Source organism: Podarcis gaigeae (assembly GCF_964106915.1).
Source record: "Podarcis gaigeae genome assembly, chromosome: 9".
Taxonomy (NCBI): Eukaryota; Metazoa; Chordata; class Lepidosauria; order Squamata; family Lacertidae; genus Podarcis; species Podarcis gaigeae.
This window is the reverse complement of record NC_139685.1, coordinates 9,653,398-9,676,964: the sequence shown is the minus strand read 5'-3', so window position 1 is coordinate 9,676,964 and position 23,567 is coordinate 9,653,398. Positions and strand designations below refer to the sequence as shown.

Genomic DNA, 23,567 nt, shown 5'->3' with positions numbered 1-23,567 from the left:
TAGTCAAATGACTTCCATTTCTGACCTGGGAGATGTTTAGCTGCTTGCTCAATTGCACATGCTTGTTCAATTTGTTGCCAAGTCTCTAATTATTGCTAGGAAGCAAACTAGGATGGATATGTTAGAATTTGACATCAGAATTCCACTGGCTGTATGGCACCAAGCCACCATCTCCTTGAGTTTGTTTGCGTTTCCTAAATGTCATTACTGTCATCTCTCCCAAATTAATGATACTCTGCTTTCCAATACTATTAAATGAAATAGATACACAATATTTCTGGATGCCTGGGCTTGCAATTAGAACAATCTCCTGGGCGTAAAGGGGAACGCAAATTGGTTGCTGCTTGGAGAAGCACGTGCTTTTCCTGCATTGCACAGTTGCAAGCCCAAGCATATTACTCCAAAATGCAAAATAACCTCATAAAAGCTGAAGAAAATTGTCTCTTTTATGGCTGCTGGTTAGCTTCTGAAGACACCTCGCCGGTTTGGAATGGGAATGAAGACAACAGTTTGGCAATTGATAGGTGTAGCACGAATATGCCTCAGTTGGCAGAGGTGACTGGTGGGAAAGCTGTTTTGGGGACTGCAAGTGTGCAGTGTTGCTGTTGGGAAAACAGTGCTGCTGTACTAGCTAGCACAGCATCAGCCTGAGTTATGGTCTGCTTCACCATATACAACTTCTGTACAGTGGTACCTTGGTTCTCAAACTTAATCCGTTCCGGAAGTCTGTTCAAAACCAAAGCGTTCCAGAACCAAGGCACACTTTACCATAGAAAGTAATGCAAAATGGATTAATCCGTTCCAGACTTTTAAAAACAACCCTCAAAACAGCAATTCAGTATGAATTTTACTATCTAACGAGACCACTAATCCATAAAATGAAAGCAATAAACAGTGCTGGATGTTGTTGTTGTTTAGTCGTTTAATTGTGTCCGACTCTTCATGACCCCATGGACCAGAGCACGCCAGGCACTCCTGTCTTCCACTGCCTCCCGCAGTTTGGTCAAACTCATGCTGGTAGCTTTGAGAACACTGTCCAACCATCTTGTCATCTGTCGTTCCCTTCTCCTTGTGCTCTCAATCTTTCCCAACATCAGGGTCTTTTCCAGGGAGTCTTCTCTTCTCATGAGGTGGCCAAAGTATTGGAGCCTCAGCTTCAGGATCTGTCCTTCCAGTGAGCACTCAGGGCTGATTTCCTTCCGAATGGAGAGGTTTGATTTTCTTGCAGTCCATGGGACTCTCAAGAGTCTCCTCCGGCACCATAACTCAAAAGCATCAATTCTTCAGCATATAAGCTAAACAAGCTATGACCCCACTGTCTTGGGGGGTCCCAAAAAAATGTAAAGGGAAAAAAACTGGATGTACATATAAAAAATATAAGATAAAAAACAAATAAAATAAAACCTACATACAGCAAGTGTGTTTTGTGTTGTGTAGGCTCCTATGATGTAAGTAATGGGCCCCGCCTGCTCCCTAAAATATCACTGGTTTGCTCATTTCTATATATAGGGTGCCTACATTCTGCAGGTGGCGCTGTGGGTTAAACCAGAGCCTAGGACTTGCCAATCAGAAGGTTGGCGGTTCGAATCCCTGCGACGGGGTGAGCTCCTGTTGCTCGGTCCCAGCTCCTGCCAACCTAGCAGTTCGAAAGCACGTCAAAGTGCAAGTAGATAAATAGGTACCATTTTGGCAGGAAGGTAAACGGCGTTTCCGCGTTTCCGTGCGCTGCTCTGATTCACCAGAAGCGGCTTAGTCATGCTGGCCACATGTCCCGGAAGCTGTACGCTGGCTCCCTCGGCCAATAAAGCGAGATGAGCGCCGCAACCCCAGAGTCGGCCACGACTGGACCTAATGGTCAGGGGTCCCTTTACCCTTTACCTTTACATTCTGCATGTGCAAATGGCTTCAGATAACTATTAGGTCCATAAATTACCATATAACATATATTCAACACAAGAAACAGTGAGAATTTGTTGTTGACAAAGGACAGCTGGACATATAAAGGGCCTCATTACCTTCGGTGGGGACTCATCAAACCTAAATCCGGCCCTGACAATAAACAATGTACTGCAGTCACACACACACACACACACACACACACTCAATCAATCAATCAATCAGTAGCTGAACTGGGTTCCACAGTCACACACACAAAAAGGAGTCGCATCAGTTTAAGGAAATATTGGTACATTATTACACTTCTGAACTCATTTATGATTATCCTCGGAGTTCCTATGCAGTTATACTTTTTTGTTTGTTTCCCCTTTCCAAACAAACGCAGCTCTTTCCCTCGGGAAAACCCTGCTTCCAGCTTCTAGGGCAGGGGGCGCTTGCGCCATCGGCGCAGAAGCGAGGGAGGCGTTTCGCTTTCTCTCTCCTCCTCCGCGCAAAATCCTTCCTTCTTGGGAAGGCGGAGCGTTTGCGGCCGCTCGCCGATCCCGGGCCGGAGGCGAAAGGCGTCTGCAGGCGAGGCTGAGCCATGGCGGCGGCGGAAGCGCGCCGGGTCCTCGTGTATGGCGGCCGGGGCGCCCTGGGCTCCCAATGCGTGCGCTACTTCCGAGGGAAGAACTGGGTAAGGGCAGTAGCCCCGTGGGGACGAATCGAGGGGGGTGGTGGGGAACAAGGCGCTCTTGGCGTTTCTGCAGATAGGCTGCGTCTGCACGGAGCGCCGTTCCCAAGCCTAACCCCTGGCTTTGCATTCTCGGGGCCTTCCCGGCGCAACGCGCGCGCGCAAAGATCTCCATCCACCTCGCTGCAAAAGGAGGCGCGCGGGTTGCGCTCTGCCACGGATTTGCCCGGCGGCCCTTGGTCCTGTCCCTTCCCTTAAAGGTTTTCTTTAGATCTCGGTAGACGAAGCTGCAGGTTGTCGGGCGCTGCCAGCGCTCCTTATCCCCGCGCATCCCCGAAACAGCAATTTTACGCGGCGCGTTAAAGGAATCGCAAGGGGAGACTTGCATTACTTGTTGGGGAGATGGGAAGGAACAAAGGGTTCTTGTCCTGCTTTTGGGCCTGAGCCTGAGGAAGTGCGCAAAGTACATTGGTACCTCGGGTTACATACGCTTCAGGTTACAGACTCCACTAACCCAGAAATAGTCTTTCAGGTTAAGAACTTTGCTTCAGGATGAGAACAGAAATTGTGCTGCGGCGGCAGCGGGAGGCCCCATTAGCTAAAGCGGTGCTTCAGGTTAAGAACAGTTTCAGGTTAAGAACGGACCTCCGGAACGAATTAAGTACTTAACCTGAGGTACCACTGTAAGGGCATCATACCTGAAATAAATCTGCGATGAAAGCATTGACACTCCTCCCCGATTCCCTTTGAAACGATTTTAGGAAATACCGGTACTTTTGTGCAAAATACAAAAACACGAAATAAGTACAGTAAATCGCTTTTTAAACAGAAAACTTTTTTCTTTTTAAATCAGTGGGTGGCCAGCATTGACTTGGGAGAAAACGATGAAGCGAGTGCCAACGTTGTTGTGAAAATGAGCGATTCCTTCGTTGAACAAGCAGATCAGGTAACGTGCATGGTATTGTTTGTGCCATTTTGGAAGCAATTAAAACGAAAGCAGAAAGATGTCGGGGCAGCTTCTGGGTTGCAAAATAATAGCCGTTGCCTAAAATAAGATCCTGTTTGTGTGTGAAAAGTTCTGTCCTCTTGGGAAAGACTGTCCGACAGTTGCTTCACCTTCACCTGCTTTATGAAAGGCAGAAAATTCAGTCGGTGCATTTTCTTCCATTTGCCCCATCACTAGGAGGGGCCATGCTGACTTAATTTCTGCCTGTCTGCAGTTGTTAAAGCTTTAGCTGCCAACATTAGGGCAGGGATGTACCATATATTTCACTCTATAAGACGCACCTTTTCCCCTTCAAAAATTAAGGGGAAATGTGTGTACGCCTTATGGAGCGAATGCAGGCTCCTTGGCTTCAGTGATAGCAACGCAAAGCCTCCAAAGTGCAGAGGGAGAGCTCCCCCCACGCTCCAGAGGCTTCGCGTTGCTTTCGTTGAAGCCGCCTGAAGCCCCCGGAGCGCAGCGGGAACTCCCACTGCGCTCTGGGGGCTTTAGGCAGCTATCCACGAGCCTTCGGAGCGCAGCGGGAGTTCCCGACTCCTCTCGCTCTCCAGGCTTCGCTTCGCTGGAGAGGCGCTGCACAGTTTCCCCTCTCTGCGCAGCGCCCCTTCAGCGAAGCGGGAGGCGAAACGGAAGGGGCTCCGCTTCTCCTGCTGCTTCGCTGAAGGGGCGCTGAGCAGAGAGGGGGAGAATTTCCCCCCCCTGTTCTCCCCCTCCTATGGTCCGGTGCATCCTATGGTCCGGTGCGTGCTGTAGAGCGAAAAATACGGTAATAACATTACCTCTGGGGAACATTTAGGTGGGAACATCTTGGCTCAAGATGCTGGCTATCCCTTTTAAAGGTGTGCCTGAGTTGTGTGATAACAAACTCAAGTCAAAAGGGCCTGGGTAGCATGTGTGTGTGTGTGTGTGTGTGTGTGTGTGTGTGTGTGAGATATATATATCGTTGAAATATTTTGCAGTATATCATTTTAAATGCATGTTAAGATAAAGTGGACTGGTGATCTTGGCACACCTACGTCAACTCCCATGCTTGTTTTTCTGTCGCTTGCTCTTCCTTCCCTCATATTTATTGGTTCCGTTCTAAAAAGAGCAGTCTGTTACCTCCGATTTGCTTGGAACCGGCCTCCGCTGTTCTAGAAGCACTGTCTTCTAATTTGAGGTGTGGAAGGTTTTATCGACCCAAAACCGCCTTCAGGTATTGCGGTCAAACCCACCCACCCCAATCCAGGGTTGTGCATTGGAAAGAGATTTCAGGATTTGGGATTTAGTCCTGGCAAGCACTGGCTTATATTAAGCCTAGTTTCATTATATTGCATTATATATATACTTTCCCTGATTTCTAAAGCTTGGTTCTGAAGGTTAAACTTGACATGGGTTGCGTGTGTGTTTGTTGATTTGCCTGCCTTGCTCAAATCCTAATGCAGGTGGGTCCTGTTTCTTACATGAAAAGTAGCACACCAGGTGAGGGAAGATCAACTACTGCCCCCCCCTCATTCCCCCCCCTCACTTCAGGCACTTGTTTCCCACCTTGCTTCAATTCCTGTATTAGATGTAGGTCTGAGAAAATTGCAGTTTTGAGATTTGGGCGTATACATATTCCAGGTGTTTTTCTTGGAACTGACACCCCCCCACACACACCACATCTTTGTCTTCACATATTTAAAGGTGACAGAAGATGTTGGAAAACTCCTGGGCGAAGAAAAAGTTGATGCTATACTTTGTGTCGCCGGTGGATGGGCTGGAGGCAGCGCGAAAGCAAAATGTAAGCGACAAACCCGTGAATGCCATGGAAGAAATCATTTCTTCTTTGTCTTATAACCAGAGTTTTCAGAACGGCTTCTTTCCTTTTCGTGTGTGATCGGAAAATCGAGTATAGTAGCTGTCTCCAACCAATATTGAAACCTGATGGAAGTTTGTTAAATTGTTAAGCAGTTATTATCTTGCTAAGGGTCACTTTCCTGCATTCATTTTTTCGATGTTTTAAGCCTAGGGTGCCCAAGTGGCTGTATCCAGATGCAAAACTGACCCTTGGCAACCCTGTTGATTTTTCAGAAGGTGGTGGAAAGAGGTTTTCTCCCAGCACGTCATCTCCAGTGATCCCAAAACCACAACACCCTACCAGTGTTTCTCAAACTTGGGTCGCCAGAAGTTGTTGGACTACAACTCCCATCATCCCTCACAACTGGTCCTGCTGGCTAGGGATGATGGGAGTTGTAGTCCAACAACTGCTGCAGACCCAAGTTTGAGAAACACAGCCAAAGAGCCCTATTTTGCACATTACTGCCAGTGGAAGAACTGCCAGGGGGAGCTTACCACCCACTTGGCCGTAGCTTGGGACCTCTGGCATGGAGGGGCCCTGGGACACCCCCCCCTCTCCCCAGTTCTCCTTTTGCTGCTAGAGCCTGGCAGAGAAAAATCCAGCCATTCCTAACCACCACCACCACCAAGTCATCAGCTTTTTTAGGGGAAAGATAGGATTGTGCTGTTAAAGCCCAGTTAAAAGCCTTTAAAATCCTCCACTTGGAGGAAGTAATTGAGTGGATTCTACCTTGTCCATTGTTGCACTAGGTCAGAGGCTGGTTTTCTCCATTCAAAGGGGATGTATTCTGCATTGTGCACTTTAAAGCAAATAGACCAGCTGTGGCCTGGAGCTGCTTCAGATGGAGAACTAAGCTTCTGTGGAACCAGGTCTTAACCCTGCCAGTGATCCTAAAGTGAATAAGATCTTGTTTGCCGTGTCCTTAAGAATGATTTGTGCAGGGATTGTATTCCTGATCATTGCACATTTCGGCGGAGCATGCATAAGCCCACCCAGCTCCGTTCTGTCCCGTTCTGCCCTGTTCCGGGTCCAGAAACAATCCACGCATGCACAGCCACTCATGCTTTGAACCCGTGCAAAACGGGGGTTGCCTGTACTATATTTGCAAAATAAAAGGAACTTTGGTTGGAAATACCACTTCAGAGTTTCGCAACATAAGTTCTGCACATTCTACAATCCAGTTATGTCTGACATTTAGAGAGACCATTGGAAAATATTCTCTGTTTTATAGTGGTTTGGTGGTCGATTCCATTAAATTCCAGGAAAAGAGTTAATGGTTTCTAAAATCAAACCCAGGTTTTTGCATGGTACTACAAAGCACTTTCCAGTGATTATAAAAGACTTCAGGACAGGCTTTTGCACTTACATATTAGAAACATATTAGAATAGGAGACTATTCCTCAGAGAACTAACTGATCCTAAACAGCTCCATAAGTCTCAATTATGAGCATAATATTTCTGAGATGGTTTGTGTCTAAAAGCATTCAAAGCATGATTTTCCTGCTCCAACAAAGTATTGGTTTATGGAGCACATGTAAGCTTGGCTTCAGAGAAGACCTCCCAGTTTGATAAGCCACAGCTTCCCTGTGATGTCCCAACCAGGAAACTGTGGTTTGTGTGCTCCATTCCAGATAGGATTTGCCAAACACATTCTGATCTTGTTTGTAGGGAATTCTTAAAACACAGTTCGGATGCCATTCATCTAGCAAACCAGGAAATCTCCCCTGAAGCCAGGTGTGCAAGAGGAGTAGATTAAGAAAGCAGGAAGCACTTAAGCTCATTGCTCACTTCTTCAGCAAACCATGGTTTGCTGGACCAGAAACATGTAGTTCGAGCTGGGCAAGTATAGAACAGAACATTGCTACATATTCCCTTTCTTTTTGGGAAGTGGGAGCTAGTGTTGGGCCCCCTGTTTTTTAGATTCAGGGCAGCTCAAATCAGAGTCTTCTGGATAATTTGGAGTCTTTTATCTGGGAAGTTTGCCTTAAAACATCATCGTACTCCTTTCATCATATTGTTACAATATAAACCAATGCAAGAATATAGTGAAACAAACATACAGTAAAACATTAAAGAGAACAAGAAATCAACTGGTATACCTGAAGGAGCATCTCCACCGCCATCGTTCAGACCCTGAGGTTCAGCTCCGAGGGCCTTCTAGTGGTTCCCTCACTGTGAGAATTGAGGTTGCAGGGAACCAGGCAGAGGGCCTTCTCAGTAGTGGCACCCACCCTGTGGAATGCCCTCCTATCAGAATTCTAGGAAATAAACAACTATCTGACTTTTAGAAGACATCAGAAGGCAGCCCTGTTTAGGGAAGTTTTTAATGTTTGATGTTTTATCGTGCTGTAATATTCTGTTGGGAGCCACCCAGAGTGGCTGGGGAAACCCAACCAGATGGGTGGGGTTTTATTTATTTATTTATTTATTTATTTATTACCACCAAGATTCCTCAGGAATAGGTCTCTCAAGTTGCCAGGTTTTAAGCATATAGTGAAAAGAATACAAAAGATGACCAGTGAAGATATTGCCCTCAGAAGATAACTTTGAAGTGGGTAGGTTGGGTTGTTGTTTTTTTAGTTTCTGCTGCAAAACAAGGAATTCAAAACAAGGATCTGAAATATGACAAACTAAGGGAGATTTGCAGTTTTGAGAAAGGAACAGTACATGCTGGTTCTGTCTTGATGCCTAATGTGTCCTGGGTTTTCTCTTCTCACCAGCTTTATACAAAAATACCGACCTGATGTGGAAACAAAGTGTTTGGACGTCAACAATCTCTAGCCATTTGGCCACCAAGCACCTGAAGGAAGGGGGCTTGTTGACCCTGACAGGGGCCAAAGCAGCATTAGCTGGAACTCCAGGTAAATATCGTGGTGTGTTTTGCCAGTATTCTTTGTGGTGTCAATTATAAACCAGCCTGGGGTCTTTCAAATTCTCTTGTCCTGCAATGTGTCTGTTGACTAGCTGTTAAGGTCTTTTCAGAGGACATTTTGACTCCGGTAAAGGGATCCATGCTTGAGAGCCACAATCTAGAGAAATTTTGCGGGTGAAAAAGCAGAAGGCTCATAAGCACACTGTTATTTCTAAGTTGTGAGACACAGTAAAGCTAGGCTGCTGTTTTATTTCTTCAAAATGAGTGGCAGCTCTGCTTGTTTACAATGGATCCTACCTTTAACCTGCCTTCTTCAAAGACCAATGACCTTCAACCCTCTGTCAATAGTTACGAATGTTCCTGGTCCATTTCGTAACTATTGACACAGAAAAGAGTGTGGAAACTGAACGATATACACTGCTAGCTATAATCTGAGCAGACCCACTGAAATCAATGAACTTTAGTCTATAGATATAAATCAGTCTGTTCTGAGTATGCTGAATGTCAGTCACAGGACATCTGTGTACTCTGCATTAAAAATCAAACTTCTAACCATGGAATCCAAATTCCGCATTGGAAACGATGAATTCTGTGACCTGAATAAATTATGTAAGCTGAACAGGTTTGCTTAATTTATTCTGCTTTTGGCAATCGTCACAACTGGCAGAGTGTAGGGACCATCTGCCACTGGGATTGACACTTTGTTGTACATATAATGAAAAGGGAAAGAAGGTAAACAGGTGGACTTCAATGGGAACCTCTCTTTGAGATAGTAAACTTGTGTTTGGGTGCATGTGAGGGCCAGCATTATGGGATGTTCCTTCATACCAAGCACACACCTCCAAGAAAACCTTGCCGATAAAAAAATCTATCCCGCAAAGGAGTTTCCAGCGACGAACCTTTTCAATAGACCGTCACGATAAATGCTTTGACGAAAGTTGTGAAGAGCAGTGGCTCTCTGCTGATATACGAATACGGATAGTTCGGAACTATATTATTGCATCTCTGTTTGTTGGGATGTTATGTAATTTGTTCCCTTCAGTTCCTTTATCAGAGGGTAAAGGTAAAGGGACCCCTGACCATTAGGTCCAGTCGTGGCTGACTCTGAGGTTGTGGCGCTCATATCACTTTATTGGCCGAGGGAGCCGGTGTGTTTCCACAGACAGCTTCCGGGTCATGTGGCCAGCATGACTAAGCCGCTTCTGGCGAACCAGAGCAGCGCACGGAAACGTTGTTTACCTTGCTGCCGGAGCGGTACCTGTTTATCTACTTGCACATGCTTTCAAACTGCTAGGTTGGCAGGATCAGGGACTGAGCAACGGGAGCTCACCCCATCGCGGGGATTCGAACCACCGACCTGATCAGCAAGTCCTAGGCTCTGTGGTTTAACCCACAGCGCCACCTGCATGCCGTATCAGAGGGTATTGGCTCTAATAAACTGGGTGGTCATTTTCAGACACATAGTTCTGATTGTAGACTTGCTGCTTATTTGTGTCACTGTTTTGCTGAAGCTTGAACCCTGGAAAGTTTGAGTCAGGAGCCTCTTTCCCCTACCAACAATCCCTGACAGTCCCCTCCCTCCTTAGCAGTCTGAAGTAGTACAGTCCTGGGACAGAGACTTTTGGGTCTTCAGCGGCAACAAGGTTTTGCTCCCACCGTTTCTTGGCTGACTTCCTTGTTGCAAAATTACAGCTGAGCCAGCCACTAGTGTCCCACTGCGCATAGAGGTGCCCGTGTGGATGTATGCACACAGTGGGTTGCTGGGATGGATCCTCACAATTGTACCACATTAGACGGCTCCCTTCCAGAAGCCAGAAAAGTTTGGGTTTATTCTCCTGATGTACTGTGAAACGGTGACAATATTCTGGTGTCTCGTTCAAACAGTTCTGCTTCCCATTTATTTATTTATTTATTTATTTATTTATTTATTTATTTATTTATTTATGATATTTATTAAAGTTTAACAATTACAGAAAAAAGAAAAACAGACAATAATAATAAAAAAGATTACAATACTTCAAAAATAAAAGAAAATACAATACTAAGAAGAAGAAAAAAAGAAAAAAAAGAAAAAACCCAAAAACAGTACAGCTAGGCTATAAGAATGAAAAAAAGAAAAAAAGAAAAAACATTTAAAAACATTAACATCCAGTATTTTCATATCTTTATCTTTCATTTACTTGTTTCCTTGACTTCCTCATGCCTCCCTTTTTGTATTCTAATTCAATTAGTTATTTCAGCAAGTCCTTCCCCTCTTTCTCAGATTTTGTTCCATAATTTATCTTAACAGAATTTAACCTTAAATTTTACACTTTGACCCATTAACAATCCATTTTTACTTAATTCTTCATAACCATTCTGCTAAAACCATGTAAATTCATTCCAGCATCTTTCTAGCATTCATTAATTTTACAATGTTTTTTTAAATATACTTTAAATTTTTTCCAATCTTCCTCCATCGACTCTTCTCCCTAGTCTCGGATTCTGCCAGTCATTTCCGCCATTTCCATGTAGTCCATCAGTTTCATCTGCCATTCTTCCCTGGTGGGTAGATCTTGAGTCTTCTGGTAAAAATATGGAACGCTTCACGAATTTGCGTGACACGTGCTCGCTTCGGCAGCACATATACTAAAATTGGAACGATACAGAGAAGATTAGCATGCCCCCCCTCTGCTTCCCTTTTATTGCACAAAGCTGATGTTTTCTTCCTTTTGTTTTAGGAATGATAGGTTATGGCATGGCCAAAGGAGCAGTCCACCAGCTTTGCCAGAGCCTCTCGGGTACCAACAGTGGGCTGCCACCGGGGTCTGCCGCGGTTGCCATTCTCCCGTAAGTGGTGGCATTTTCATCCCGCTGCTTTAGGTTTTTTCATATGCCCAGTTTGTGCCATGTTGAAGAAGCAACCTTTGAAATCAGTGGTTTGTGGTCTACGTGAACTCTTGGCCTGTCAACTCGAAATTGCAATTGCTTGAGAATCATGGACAAGGGATGGATTCACGCCATTTAACTTTTACATTTCATTAACATTAAATTTCTCTCTGCTGAAAGCAAATACTTTTAATTTGAACGTGTTGGATTTCTCTCTCTGTATCTCTCCCTCTCTTTCTCTTTCCTTGTTTTGCATTAATTTATAATTTGAGTGGTATAGTTGCTAAGGGACCAAACTACAGATTGGGAAGTCCTGCTTTGAATCTTGAACTCTTAATGGGACTTTAGGCAACCATGTAAGCATGGGTCAGATTGCAACCCTAATTCTTGTGTCCTGTTTATGGGGCCATGAATGCATGTGTTAATTCTGTTCATACCCGGGTGGTCATTATTCAAAATGCACTTTTTAGAGTATGTCTGTTGCTGCTATCAGAATAAGGTTGAAGTTTCAGTCTGATGCTTTCCTTTGAAAACGGTATTTAATTAGTGCCTGAAATCAGTGGCAGCTATTCCTGGGCACCAGTTTGAGGACTGCAGCCATGGTGTATTTATGTGGCAGTGACATGATACTGACCATCTGATGGTCAAACTGCATGTAACAAGCATGCATGTGAGAGACTGTCCTAGGTGGGATGCTGCAAAGCAGCTTTGGAAATACATGGGACCCTCTGAATACGAACTTAATTCATCACGGGGGTCCGTACTTACCCCAAAAAGTCTGTATCTGGAGGTGCCGCTTCTGTGCATGCACACGGTGCAATAGAGCACTTCTGCACATGCGCGTGCGGCGAAACCCAGAAGTACAGACTTCTGGGTTTGCCGCGTTCATAACTCGAAATTACGTTACCCGAAGGTAACATAACCCGAGGTACCACTGTAGATAATGTTATTCACAGGAGCAGTTGGAAGAGGTGCCTAATCTTTTCCCAGCCACCATTTGTGTGAGACGTCATTTTGCCTCTGGATAAAAGATGCTTGCACGCAAGTGAGAAATACCTATTGCTCAAAGGTGCGCAGTCAGTTTCAGCATAGTCACCGAGAAGGCAAAATCTTAATAAAAAGAGCAATCTCCACCTTCCACTGTCCTCAACGTTCTGTGTGCGTTGTGACGGAGAAGAAACGCAGGCAACATTTATCAGATGCAGCAGTGTACAACTGAAGAGCTTATCTTTCTTTGCCCCAGGGTTATCTTGGATACACCAATGAACAGGAAATCTATGCCTGATGCGGATGTCAGCTCCTGGACACCGTTAGATTTCATTGCCGAGTGAGTAAACAGAGGCTCCCTTGCTCAACAGCTGCTGCTTTAGGGCGTCCCGGTCGTCTGTGCCTTCAAATTCTGGAGTGCAGATCCTCAGTCACTGGAAGTTAAATGCCCTTCTGTGAAGTGGAAGTGGCTGAAAATGGCTTGGGAGAGTGATTCTGAAAGCATGGGTTGTGGGAATTGATGGATGCCAGATCAGTTCAAAATTGCCTTTATGGCCTCTGCATAGGCAGCATCAGGGTGGATAAAAATAAATGATTTAAAAAAAGGAAAAATCCCCCAAAATCCGATTTTTAAAAAATTTAAATTGGATTTTTTAAAATAAAATGCTTTTGGAGGAAAAATCTTTCTAAAGATAGTTTTCTGTTTAGGTTATATTACAGTCCAAAAGCTATTCCTCAGGGAATAAGGATTTGTTTTAAGTTTTTCATGTGTTCTAAAACTCAGTCTTTTGAAAAAAGTTTAACCACATCAGTTAACAAACATGGATACATATGATATAATGTTACTGTATTGCTTTAGTTAAATAAATTGTTTAAATTGTTATTAAGGAAATGGTTATTTTTCTCCTTCCAATAAAGTACAGCAGAAAAGTTGTCCAAACATAAACAGTTAACTTATTAAACCTCACAATAATTTCCTAATTATCTGTCTTATGTATTTATAATACATATCAAATCAGTAATTTTTGATATAACTGTAAAAACTACTCTGAAAATTTATTATACCAAAAATGAAACCTTCATCTGGTTGTAAATATTAAGATTATACCAGCAAGAATGAGTCTTCCTGTAAAAATAAAAATAAATCAAGTCTTACTGACTTGTGATTTAAATCATGATTTAAAATCGTGATTTAAATCAATTTGATTTAAATAAAATCCACCCTGGACAGTACGAATCAAGAACGCTGCCTAGTCCTGTTTGGCTGCCTTCAGAGGTGGCCCCATGTAGAACGCATTGCAGTAATCTAACCTAGAGGTTACCAGACTGTAGACAACAGGGAAGGTCCCAACCGAAGTTGGTGGAAGTTGGTGGAAGGGTGACAGTAGCGGTACTTGGATGGACTCAGTACCCAACTGAAACATCCCAAAGCAAGCTGCAGTCTCTCAAACTCATTTCCCGTCAAAGGGGAATAATAACTGCTTGCTTCCTTGTGGCAGAAATAATAATAATAAATTAAAATAAATATAAGTTACTCAGTTTACCAGGCCAGTCATGCTGAGGCAAAGCAAGTCTGGGCTTGGTCAGGGCCTCAGGTGGGTTCCGTGGCAGAAGAAAGGTGGGATATAAATGTATAAGAGAGAAGAAAGAATGGATAGATGTTGAATATTCTAAAATGACAAGGTTAGGACTGCAGTTCTAAGCACTTGCTAGGGAGCCAGCTCCTTTGAACATTGGATTTACTTCTGGGTCACATGTATATAGGTACGCGGATGGCGCTGTGGGTTAAACCACACAGCCTAGGACTTGCCGATCAGAAGGTCGGTGGTTCGAATCCTCATGATGGGGTGAGCTCCTGTTGCTCGGTCCCTGCTCCTGCCAACCTAGCAGTTCGAAAGCACATCAAAGTGCAAGTAGATAAATAGGTACCACTCCAGCGGGAAGGTAAACGGCATTTCCGTGCGCTGCTCTGATTTGCGAGAAGCGGCTTCGTCATGCTGGCCACATGACCCGGAAGTTGTACGCCGGCTCGGCCAATAAAGTGAGATGAGCGCCACAACCCCAGAGTCGGTCATAACTGGACCTAATGGTCAGGTGTCCCTTTACCTTTAACATGTATAGAATTTTAGTATGAAATGTATTTAGGAGGAGTGTTGGACACAAAATCTCTAACCTGAGAAGCTTCTACACTATTTTTTTAAAAAGCAGTTCAAATATCGTAATGTGAAGCTTTAGGACACGCTTCCTCAACCTCGGCCCTCCAGATGTTTTTGGCCTACAACTCCCATGATCCCTAGATATCAGGACCCAGTGGTCAGGGATGATGGGAATTGTAGTCTCAAAACATCGGGAAGGCCGAGGTTGAGGAAGCCTGCTTTAGGAATTGAATTAATTCACAAAATGTTGATCTCTGTTTTTAACAGAACCTTTTATGACTGGATCACTGGAAAAAACCGTCCATGTTCTGGGAGTCTGATCCAAGTAGTAACCACAGGAGGAAAGACGGAGCTGTCTGCTTCTCATCTCTGAGCGGTCACACGTGCAAACAGCAGTGAAGTGGAGATGCAAAGTGTGTGTGTGTGTGTGTGTGTGTGTGTGTAGTTTGTGCAGTCTTCTCCTTCTGCCGGTAAAATGGTCTTATTTGTCGAGCAATATTTGTGTTGTTTGTTGTTAACCAGGTGCACTTAATTATCCAAAGGTACAAAGCGTCTTGTGAATCAGGGCTGTGAATTTGAAGATTCACTGATGGCCTCGCTGCAGCATTTTCTACAGAATTATGCCGAGTCTTAAGAAAAGCAAACAGTGAGCAGTAAAACTGTGTTTTAATTATATGAAATACATATATTTTACTGCTGCGGATGTTTTGCTGCCTTGGGGTTTCCGCCCCACACTTGAATGCTGCCTAGATAGTCAATTTCGTCAGGTGTAATTATTAACCGTCACATCAACACAGACCAAACATGCAGTCTTACTGTCTATCCTTCTGGATGTTGTGTGATAAATAAAGAAGATCCATAGAAATCTGTGGGTCAAAAACATACAATTGACAGTATTGGTTGTAAACTGTACCACAGCAAGCTGCTGTCTGTGTTGCGGGAGGCGGCTGTGATGAAATGCTCCTCTACCTGAACAGACTTCTCGCTAAACAATACACATACAACACACATGTGTGCAGAGCTTTTCCCTCAAGAAAAGATCCAGCCATCTATCCCCTACTCAGCTGCCTAGGGAGCTGTTTGTAAGTGACGAGGTTGAACGAGGAAACATTATTTTGCCTTAAGAGCTATTCAGCACAGTTGAGACCTTTTCCGAAAGGGAGCCAGTTCACCAAAGCTATGGGAAAGATTTTGTGGGGTGGGGTGGGCCATAGGTTGTCGTCCAAAGCCTTATTGTACAAAGAGATGTAGCTGGATCTTTGCTTATGGTATGTACAGCAACATCACCTTCAATCAGCTGTGTGCACCAACCAGCAAACCGCTTCATTACTTGTCATGCACATCATGCCTCTTGTAATTTCATACGGTGATTTTTAAAAGTGCTCTAAAATAGCCCCAGTTGCGGATGTTGCCATATATTGAATTTTGTCTTCAATAAACTTGTTTAGAAGCCCGCAAGTTGTACATTTTATGTGGTCTCTTATGTACTCTTACATCAAATGCTGTCAGTTTTTGTCTCCAAAGCAAGTCGTGGGTCTTCACTGACCCCTCCTTTTAATAGATGGACAGTCTAGTACAGGAATCTGCAACAAAGGTGCTAGACCTCAAGATTTAGATAACTGAAGCAAAGGGCATTTTTGCCAGGAAAACTTCATTTTCACTTAAGGAACTGCATCTGCTTCTGAACACTAGATTTGCTCAGCCTCTTCTGCTGTTTTCCTTGACATCTGAATTTGTTTACTCCAATTTTCCAGGGTGTTGTTTTTTCCCAAGGCTGCCTGTGGGCTTGTACATCCCTTGATTTAAATGTAAAGGGACCCCTGACCATTAGGTCCAGTCGTGACCGACTCTGGGGTTGCGGCGCTCATCTCACTTTATTGGCTGAGGGAGCCGGCGTACAGCTTCTGGGTCATGTGGCCAGCATGACTAAGCCACTTCTGGCGAACCAGAGCAGAGCATGGAAACGCCGTTTACCTTCCCGCTGGAGCGGTACCTATTTATCTACTTGCGCTTTGACGTGCTTTCAAACTGCTAGGTTGGCAGGAGCAGGGACTGAGCAACGGGAGCTCACCCTAACGCGGGGATTCGAACCGCTGACCTTCTGATCGGCAAGTCCTAGGCTGTGTGGTTTAACCCACAGCGCCACCCGCGTCCCACATCCCTCGATTACTTGCGGCTTAATGTATGAACCAGTTCTGCTGAAAAGCATGGTATTTGAGGTGAATGTCTATGATCTTTTCGGAAGCAAACTACAAGAATGTTGTTAGAATAAAGTAGATTTGTGTGTGCAAATTAGGGCATTATGATTCCTCCCACCCCCAGAAGAAAGGGAATGGCTTCCTGAAGCCCGTATTCAAACTGTACATGCCTTGGTTAGAGTCCACCTCATACCATTTTCCGGAGATTTTTTGGGCCTTCTAAAATGGACTGCCATGTTGTCCTACACAGACTGAAACATGGGTTTTCAGTGAATTTGTCCCTGTGTTCGTTCAGTCTCTGATAACACATTCACATGTCATCTACTAAAAACTTCCCTTCTGGCGGTTACACCATATGTGTTTTTTGATGGAACCTTTCTGTAAGAGCAAATATCACACACATGGTGGCATTTTAGTGAATCCTTTATATCCAGAATATGAGATCTGATAGAGGGATTAGAGTTACATGCCACGGCAGATTTTATGGCAATTGAGGTCTTAAAATTGAACAGTTGGTTTTCTATAATTCCATTGCAAAGTATAGGAAGCGATGGGGGTGAGGGGAGTGGTCCTCATAGAGAATAATAGCCAGTGGCAACATTTAGTTTTTACTGTGCATTCAACCTCTGTCACTATAGCTGTGGTGTGGAGCAGTGAAGACTGTAAACTGGGAAATCAACAGATAATTTTGGGTACTAAACAACTCTTCACATCACCCTCCCACGTAATATGGGTTTAATAACGGCCTGCCTTACACGACTGTTGTAGGGTTTACTGAGATAATCTCCCCACCCCAGCTTAAAAAAACACATCTAGCGAATCAAGTGGTGGCAATGGTAATAGAGAACTGGAGACCAATCTCTATGTTGCATAGAGATTGCCTCTAGCTTTTGGGCCTCACTGCCAGAAATTGCCCTAGCATGAAAGAGAACCTCTGTTTCACTCCTGTTATCTAAGTAAGGCAGGCATGTGCAAAGTCAATTTCGAGGGCCTAATCCGGCCCGCTGGTTGGTTTAATCCAGCCCCTGTGGCAGTTTATTTCCTGGGGTAAAATCCTGATGGGCCTCATGGCCCTTCACTTCATCAAATCTGGCCTTCTGAATACCACTGGGTACCTCTGAAGTAAGGGAAGGGAGATGGGCTGAGCAAATTTTAAAATGGAAGAGGAGAAGGGCAATGTGCATTCACACACACACACACACACACACACACACACACAGCAGTGGAAGTTCCATAATTACCGTATTTTTCGCTCTATAAGACGCACCTAGTTTTAGAGGGGCAATTTTAGAGGGATAGCTGCTCCGGAGGCTTCACGTTGCTTTCGCTGAAGCTATGGAGACTGCATTCGCTCCATAAGACGCACACACATTTCCCCTTACTTTTTAGGAGGGGGAAAGTGCATCTTATAGAGCAAAAAATACGGTACATTGTAGGTATTTGGTAGATTAAATCTAGCCTTCCAAGCAAGCATGCATAGCCTTCGAATGACCCTCTGTGCAGACTTTGGTGGGCTGAGCCAATGGTCATAGGATCATGTATGATCTAGTTGAGATTTCTGCACTTCAGGGGTTGGACAAGATGACTCTGAAGATGCCTTCCAGCTCTACAATTCTCTGTTTCTCTCTGACTACAGATCCTTCCATGTCATTTTAAGGAATTCTGTTAAACCGCACAGTGACACCTTGTGGTCAAAAATGCATTTTAAATAAAAACAAAAGCAATTCTAACGAAATGTGGATTAGTATGTGCAAACATGGGCTGAAGTCAATGGGATTTGAGTAGCCTAAGGCTCTGAACACACCTAGGACTAAGTCCCATTGAACAAGTGGGATTTGACTGTCTTTTTGAGGAGACATTCCTAAGATTGTGCTGCATGTATGTTGGAGCCCCAAGTGGCAAAACGTTTGTGCTTTTTAGTGATGGCAAAACACTAGCTGACACTAGTGATCTCAGAACTGCGCAGTGGTAACCAAACTCGATATTCGCCCTACCAGAAAACTGACAGTACAACTCAAACAACTTCTGTGCAACAGAACAGATAGGAAACATTCGTTCTCTCCTCTGTTTTACCTTCCTTGTCAAATACCCCCTTTCCTGCCCTTGCATTCATTAAGGAAATCAACATCATTTAATTAATTGCTGTTAAGTCTAGCGAATTTAATTTAATTTAATTTATTACATCTATGCTCTGCCCATCCATAGGAGCCCAGGATGACACGTAACAAATGATAAAACAATAAAAAACTTCTTAAACAATTCCAGTACAGATGCAAACTGAAGACTTCAACTTAAAAGACTTGGAAGAGCTAAGGCTATCAATGTCTACTAGATATGGTGGTTATGTTCTGGCTCCACTATTGGAGACATTATGCCTCTGAATATTAGTTGCTAGGAAGACTCAGTGGTACTCGGGTCTTGTTTGTGGGCTTCCATACTCTTCTGGTTAGCCACCGAGAGAACAAACTGCAAAGGATCTCCTTATGTTCTGATGAAGGGTGGTTTAGAAACATTTATTTATTTACTTTAAAAATACTTGTATACCACAAATACACACGTGCATACACACAATGTGGTTTGCAGCTATTATATATATATATATATATATGGTTTTGGTGTCCTCGGGTGTCTTCCCGTGTAAAAGTTGGGGTGTCTAGGCGACGTTTCGACGAGGTCTCACTCGTCATCTTCAGGCTGGTGCTTTCGGCTTCTTGTTACTGGAACAGAGCGGGATCTCAATGTTTGAGTTCCTATAAATACTGTAGAGGGGGTGTGGTGTCTAGCCTCCAATGTTCTGGGCAGAGAGGAAGTTCCCAGGCTAGTGTGCCTTTTCTTCTTTTGTTCCTTAATTACTTGAGAGATACCTTGAGTGATTTCTTGAGTGATATCCTGAGTACCACTTAGGTGGGTCATTAGGTGTGGATTAGTTGCTAAAGTCTTTGTGTCTTGACCTCTTGAACTTTGTGAAGAGTTTTCCTGAGAAGATGGCTGTATTGCACTTAGTTGTGCTTTGGCTTGGCTTCGTGTATAGGGGCGAGCTGTGGTTTTGTGGCTTGTGTCAGCCAGATCTGTGTAGGGATTGCAGGGGGGTGCAGCATCCGGAGGTGCCACCATGGATTGGCTACTGGATGGTGTCAGTAATTCATCTGTGGAGAGGGTCTGGGTTTGGGTCTGGTGTGGTTGATTGGTGTTGGCGTTCTGTGTGCCTCTGGATCTGGTGTCAGTTTTTGTGGGGAGGGCTAATTTCCAGATGTCTGGCAAGCGGGATGTGTCGTCACGCTTGTTCATGTTGTGAGGGTGTTTCTCTATCTCGATGGCTTCCATGATTATTCTCTTGTGGTGATGTTCCGTGTTAAAGAGCAATTTGGAATCTGCAAAATTAATTTCGTGTCCTGTTTCTTTCATGTGTTGGAAAAGAGAGGAAGTTTTTTCTTCTTTTTTGACGGCATTCTTGTGTTCTGCGATACGTGCATTTATTCGTCTGTTTGTTTGTCCAATGTACGTGGCTGGGCAGACTTTGCAGGGTATTTCATAGATCCCTTGGTTTTCCAACTGGATTTTATCCTTGGGGTTTCTGAGGATATTGGCTATTTTTTGGTTGGTGCAAAAGGCTGTTTTGATATTGTGTTTATGGAGGATTTTCTAATTTTATCTGTAGTGCCCTTGATATAAGGAAGGAGGGCCATGCCATTGTTTTCTTCTGTGTCTTGGTTTTTGGGGGGTGTTTCCTTTTGGATTAGCTTCGTAATCCTGTTTTGCTGGTATCCATTGGCAATTAACACATTTGAGAGATTCTGTAACTCAGTTGTCAAGTGGTCTTTGTCAGCCAGGCGTTTGGTTCTGGAGATGAGAGTCTTGGCTACGGAGTTTATTTGTGCAGGGTGGTGGTGTGATTGTGCATGTAAGTAGCGGTTGGTGTGTGTTTTTTTCTGGTAGATAGTGTGTCCTAGGGAGCCATCAGGTTTTTTGTAGATTAGGACGTCAAGGAAGGGAAGTTGGTTGTTGGCTTCTATTTCCATAGTGAATTGTATTTTGGGGTGTAAGTTGTTGAGATGTGTGAGGAAGCTATCCAGTTTTTCCTTCCCGTGTGGCCAAATTACAAAGGTGTCGTCAACATATCTGAGCCAAAGTTTGGGTTTGTGTTCTGACTTGTCTAAAGCATTGGTTTCAAAGTGTTCCATGTACAGGTTTGCGATGACCGGTGAGAGGGGTGATCCCATAGGTGCTCCTTCTATCTGTTTGTATCTTTGTCCATTGTGGATGAAGTACGTGTTGGTTAGGCAGTGGTTGGTCAGGTCCAAGATGTATTCGGGGGGATTGTATTTGTTTTGAATAGCTGTCAAGGCTTCATTAATGGGCACTTGTGTGAAGAGAGATACAACATCGAAGCTCACAAGTAGGTCATTAGGATGTAGGTTTTGCTTCTTTATTGTTTCTATGAACTGGAAGGAGTTTGGTACGTGTGAAGAGATGGATTCTGCATAGGGCTGAAGTTGCTTGGCGAGAAATTTAGCGAGATTTTGTAGAGGTGAGCCTATGGAGCTGACTATTGGTCTGAGTGGTGTTCCTTCTTTGTGTATCTTGGGGAGGCCGTAGAGTTTGGGGCATCTGGATGATTTTTCTCTGGGGATGATTCTTAGCTGGATTTCTTCACTGATAGGAGAGGCTTTTATTTTGGATTTGGTGGTTTTTTCCAGATAGGTGGTGGGATCTGTTTTTATAGGTTTGTAGGCAGGATCTTGGAGTAGCTTTGATAGTTTTGCTTGGTAGTCCGATGTGTTCATCACCACTGTGGCATTACCTTTGTCTGCTGGGAGAATGATTATGTTGTTGTCTTTCCTCAGGTTGGTGAGTGCTTTCTGTTCTTCTTTGTGTAAATTGCTTCTGGGTGGTTTGCTGGAGCAGAGGATGTTGGTGACTTCAAGTCTGATTTTATTGGCTTCATCTGGGTTGAATTTGGTTAGGCTAGCTTAATTTTGCAGATTCCAAATTGCTCTTTAACACGGAACATCACCACAAGAGAATAATCATGGAAGCCATCGAGATAGAGAAACACCCTCACAACATGAACAAGCGTGACGACACATCCCGCTTGCCAGACATCTGGAAATTAGCCCTCCCCACAAAAACTGACACCAGATCCAGAGGCACACAGAACGCCAACACCAATCAACCACACCAGACCCAAACCCAGACCCTCTCCACAGATGAATTACTGACACCATCCAGTAGCCAATCCATGGTGGCACCTCCGGATGCTGCACCCCCCTGCAATCCCTACACAGATCTGGCTGACACAAGCCACAAAACCACAGCTCGCCCCTATACACGAAGCCAAGCCAAAGCACAACTAAGTGCAATACAGCCATCTTCTCAGGAAAACTCTTCACAAAGTTCAAGAGGTCAAGACACAAAGACTTTAGCAACTAATCCACACCTAATGACCCACCTAAGTGGTACTCAGGATATCACTCAAGAAATCACTCAAGGTATCTCTCAAGTAATTAAGGAACAAAAGAAGAAAAGGCACACTAGCCTGGGAACTTCCTCTCTGCCCAGAACATTGGAGGCTAGACACCACACCCCCTCTACAGTATTTATAGGAACTCAAACATTGAGATCCCGCTCTGTTCCAGTAACAAGAAGCCGAAAGCACCAGCCTGAAGATGACGAGTGAGACCTCGTCGAAACGTCGCCTAGACACCCCAACTTTTACACGGGAAGACACCCGAGGACACCAAAACCTGCATATATATATATATATATATATATATATATATATATATATATAATATTTTTATTGATACAGCAAGAAAAAAAAACACAAATACCAAATTACACACAGGAATAACCATAGACACATAATTTTCTTAGCAAACAAAAAAACATATATTGGTCTTAACACTAAAGACCCGACCTCCTGTCTATTCCATATTTCAATTTCATATTACTTATTGCCCATACACACTTTTATCATAATTAAACTTATTCTTAATAAATCTAATTTCTTATATCTACCTTGCAACTATTACTGAAGTTCCTTGACTGCAACAGAATTTAAACTACTATATTTATTTTTCAGATATTCTTTGAAAACCTCCCATTTTGAAACAAATTCCTGTTTTGATTTATTCTTTATTTTTTTCTGATAGACCATCTAATTCGGCATATTCTGTCAGCTTTTGGATCCAATCTTGTATAGAGGGGATTTCATTACTCTTCCATTTTGCCGCGATCAGAACTCTTGCTGCCATGGTCGCATATAAAAAGATACCCTTCCTCTTTTGCGGAATATCTGAATCTGTTATTCCCAGGAGGTAGGCCTCTGGTTTTTTATTGAAAGAAATCTTTAGCATTTTTTGCAGTTCAGTTTGCCGCAATTATAGATGCACAACAAAAGCCACTTCAGATTTTTAAAACGGATTGCAGACTATTACATGATTAATATGTTAATTAGTGAAATGTTTGAAAGAAGCTCAAGTCTTTAACAAAATCTGCTACCCCATTCATACAGGGGGTACAGCGGTACCTTGGTTCTCAAACACCTTGATACTCAAACAACTTGGAAACCAAACACTGCAAACCCGGAAGTAAGTGTCCGGTTTGCAAACTTTTTTCGGAAGCAGAACGTGCTCCGCTTTGAGTGTTACGCCGAGGTCTGTCGGTTTTTTGCTATTTGTTTTGCATTTTTGCAGTTATATTAGAATTGGAAAATATATAAAAGGCTGTGATATAATGGTTAGTTTTGAAAGCCAAGAGGTGGGAGGAAAGGAAGTCGACAGGCTCTAAAGAGCCAAAGAAGTTTACCAGCTCCATCTGGTATGCAGGCTGAGACCCTATCTGCCTGCGGACTGCCTTGCCAGAGTGGTGCATGCTCTAGTTATCTCCCGCTTGGACTACTGCAATGCGCTCTATGTGGGGCTACCTTTGAAGGTGACCTAGAAACTACAGCTAATCCAGAATGTGGCAGCTAGACTGGTGACTGGGAGCAGCCGCCGAGACCATTTAACTCTGGTCCTGAAAGAACTACATTGGCTCCCAGTACGTTTCTGAGCACAATTCAAAGTGTTGGTGTTGACCTTTAAAGCCCTAAAT

At 43.8% G+C, this 23,567-nt stretch overlaps 1 protein-coding gene across 1 annotated transcript; it reads left to right on the top strand.

Moving 5' to 3' along the window:
- The first annotated feature begins 2,327 nt into the window (after positions 1-2,327).
- On the top strand, positions 2,328-15,732 carry QDPR (quinoid dihydropteridine reductase). The gene is made up of 7 exons (XM_083755095.1): positions 2,328-2,572; positions 3,423-3,515; positions 5,238-5,334; positions 8,112-8,252; positions 10,984-11,092; positions 12,375-12,458; positions 14,542-15,732. The coding sequence occupies exons 1-7, from the start codon at positions 2,480-2,482 to the stop codon at positions 14,645-14,647; spliced, it is 723 nt and encodes a 240-aa protein (XP_083611221.1). The 5' UTR covers positions 2,328-2,479; the 3' UTR covers positions 14,648-15,732.
- The last annotated feature ends 7,835 nt before the right edge of the window (positions 15,733-23,567 follow it).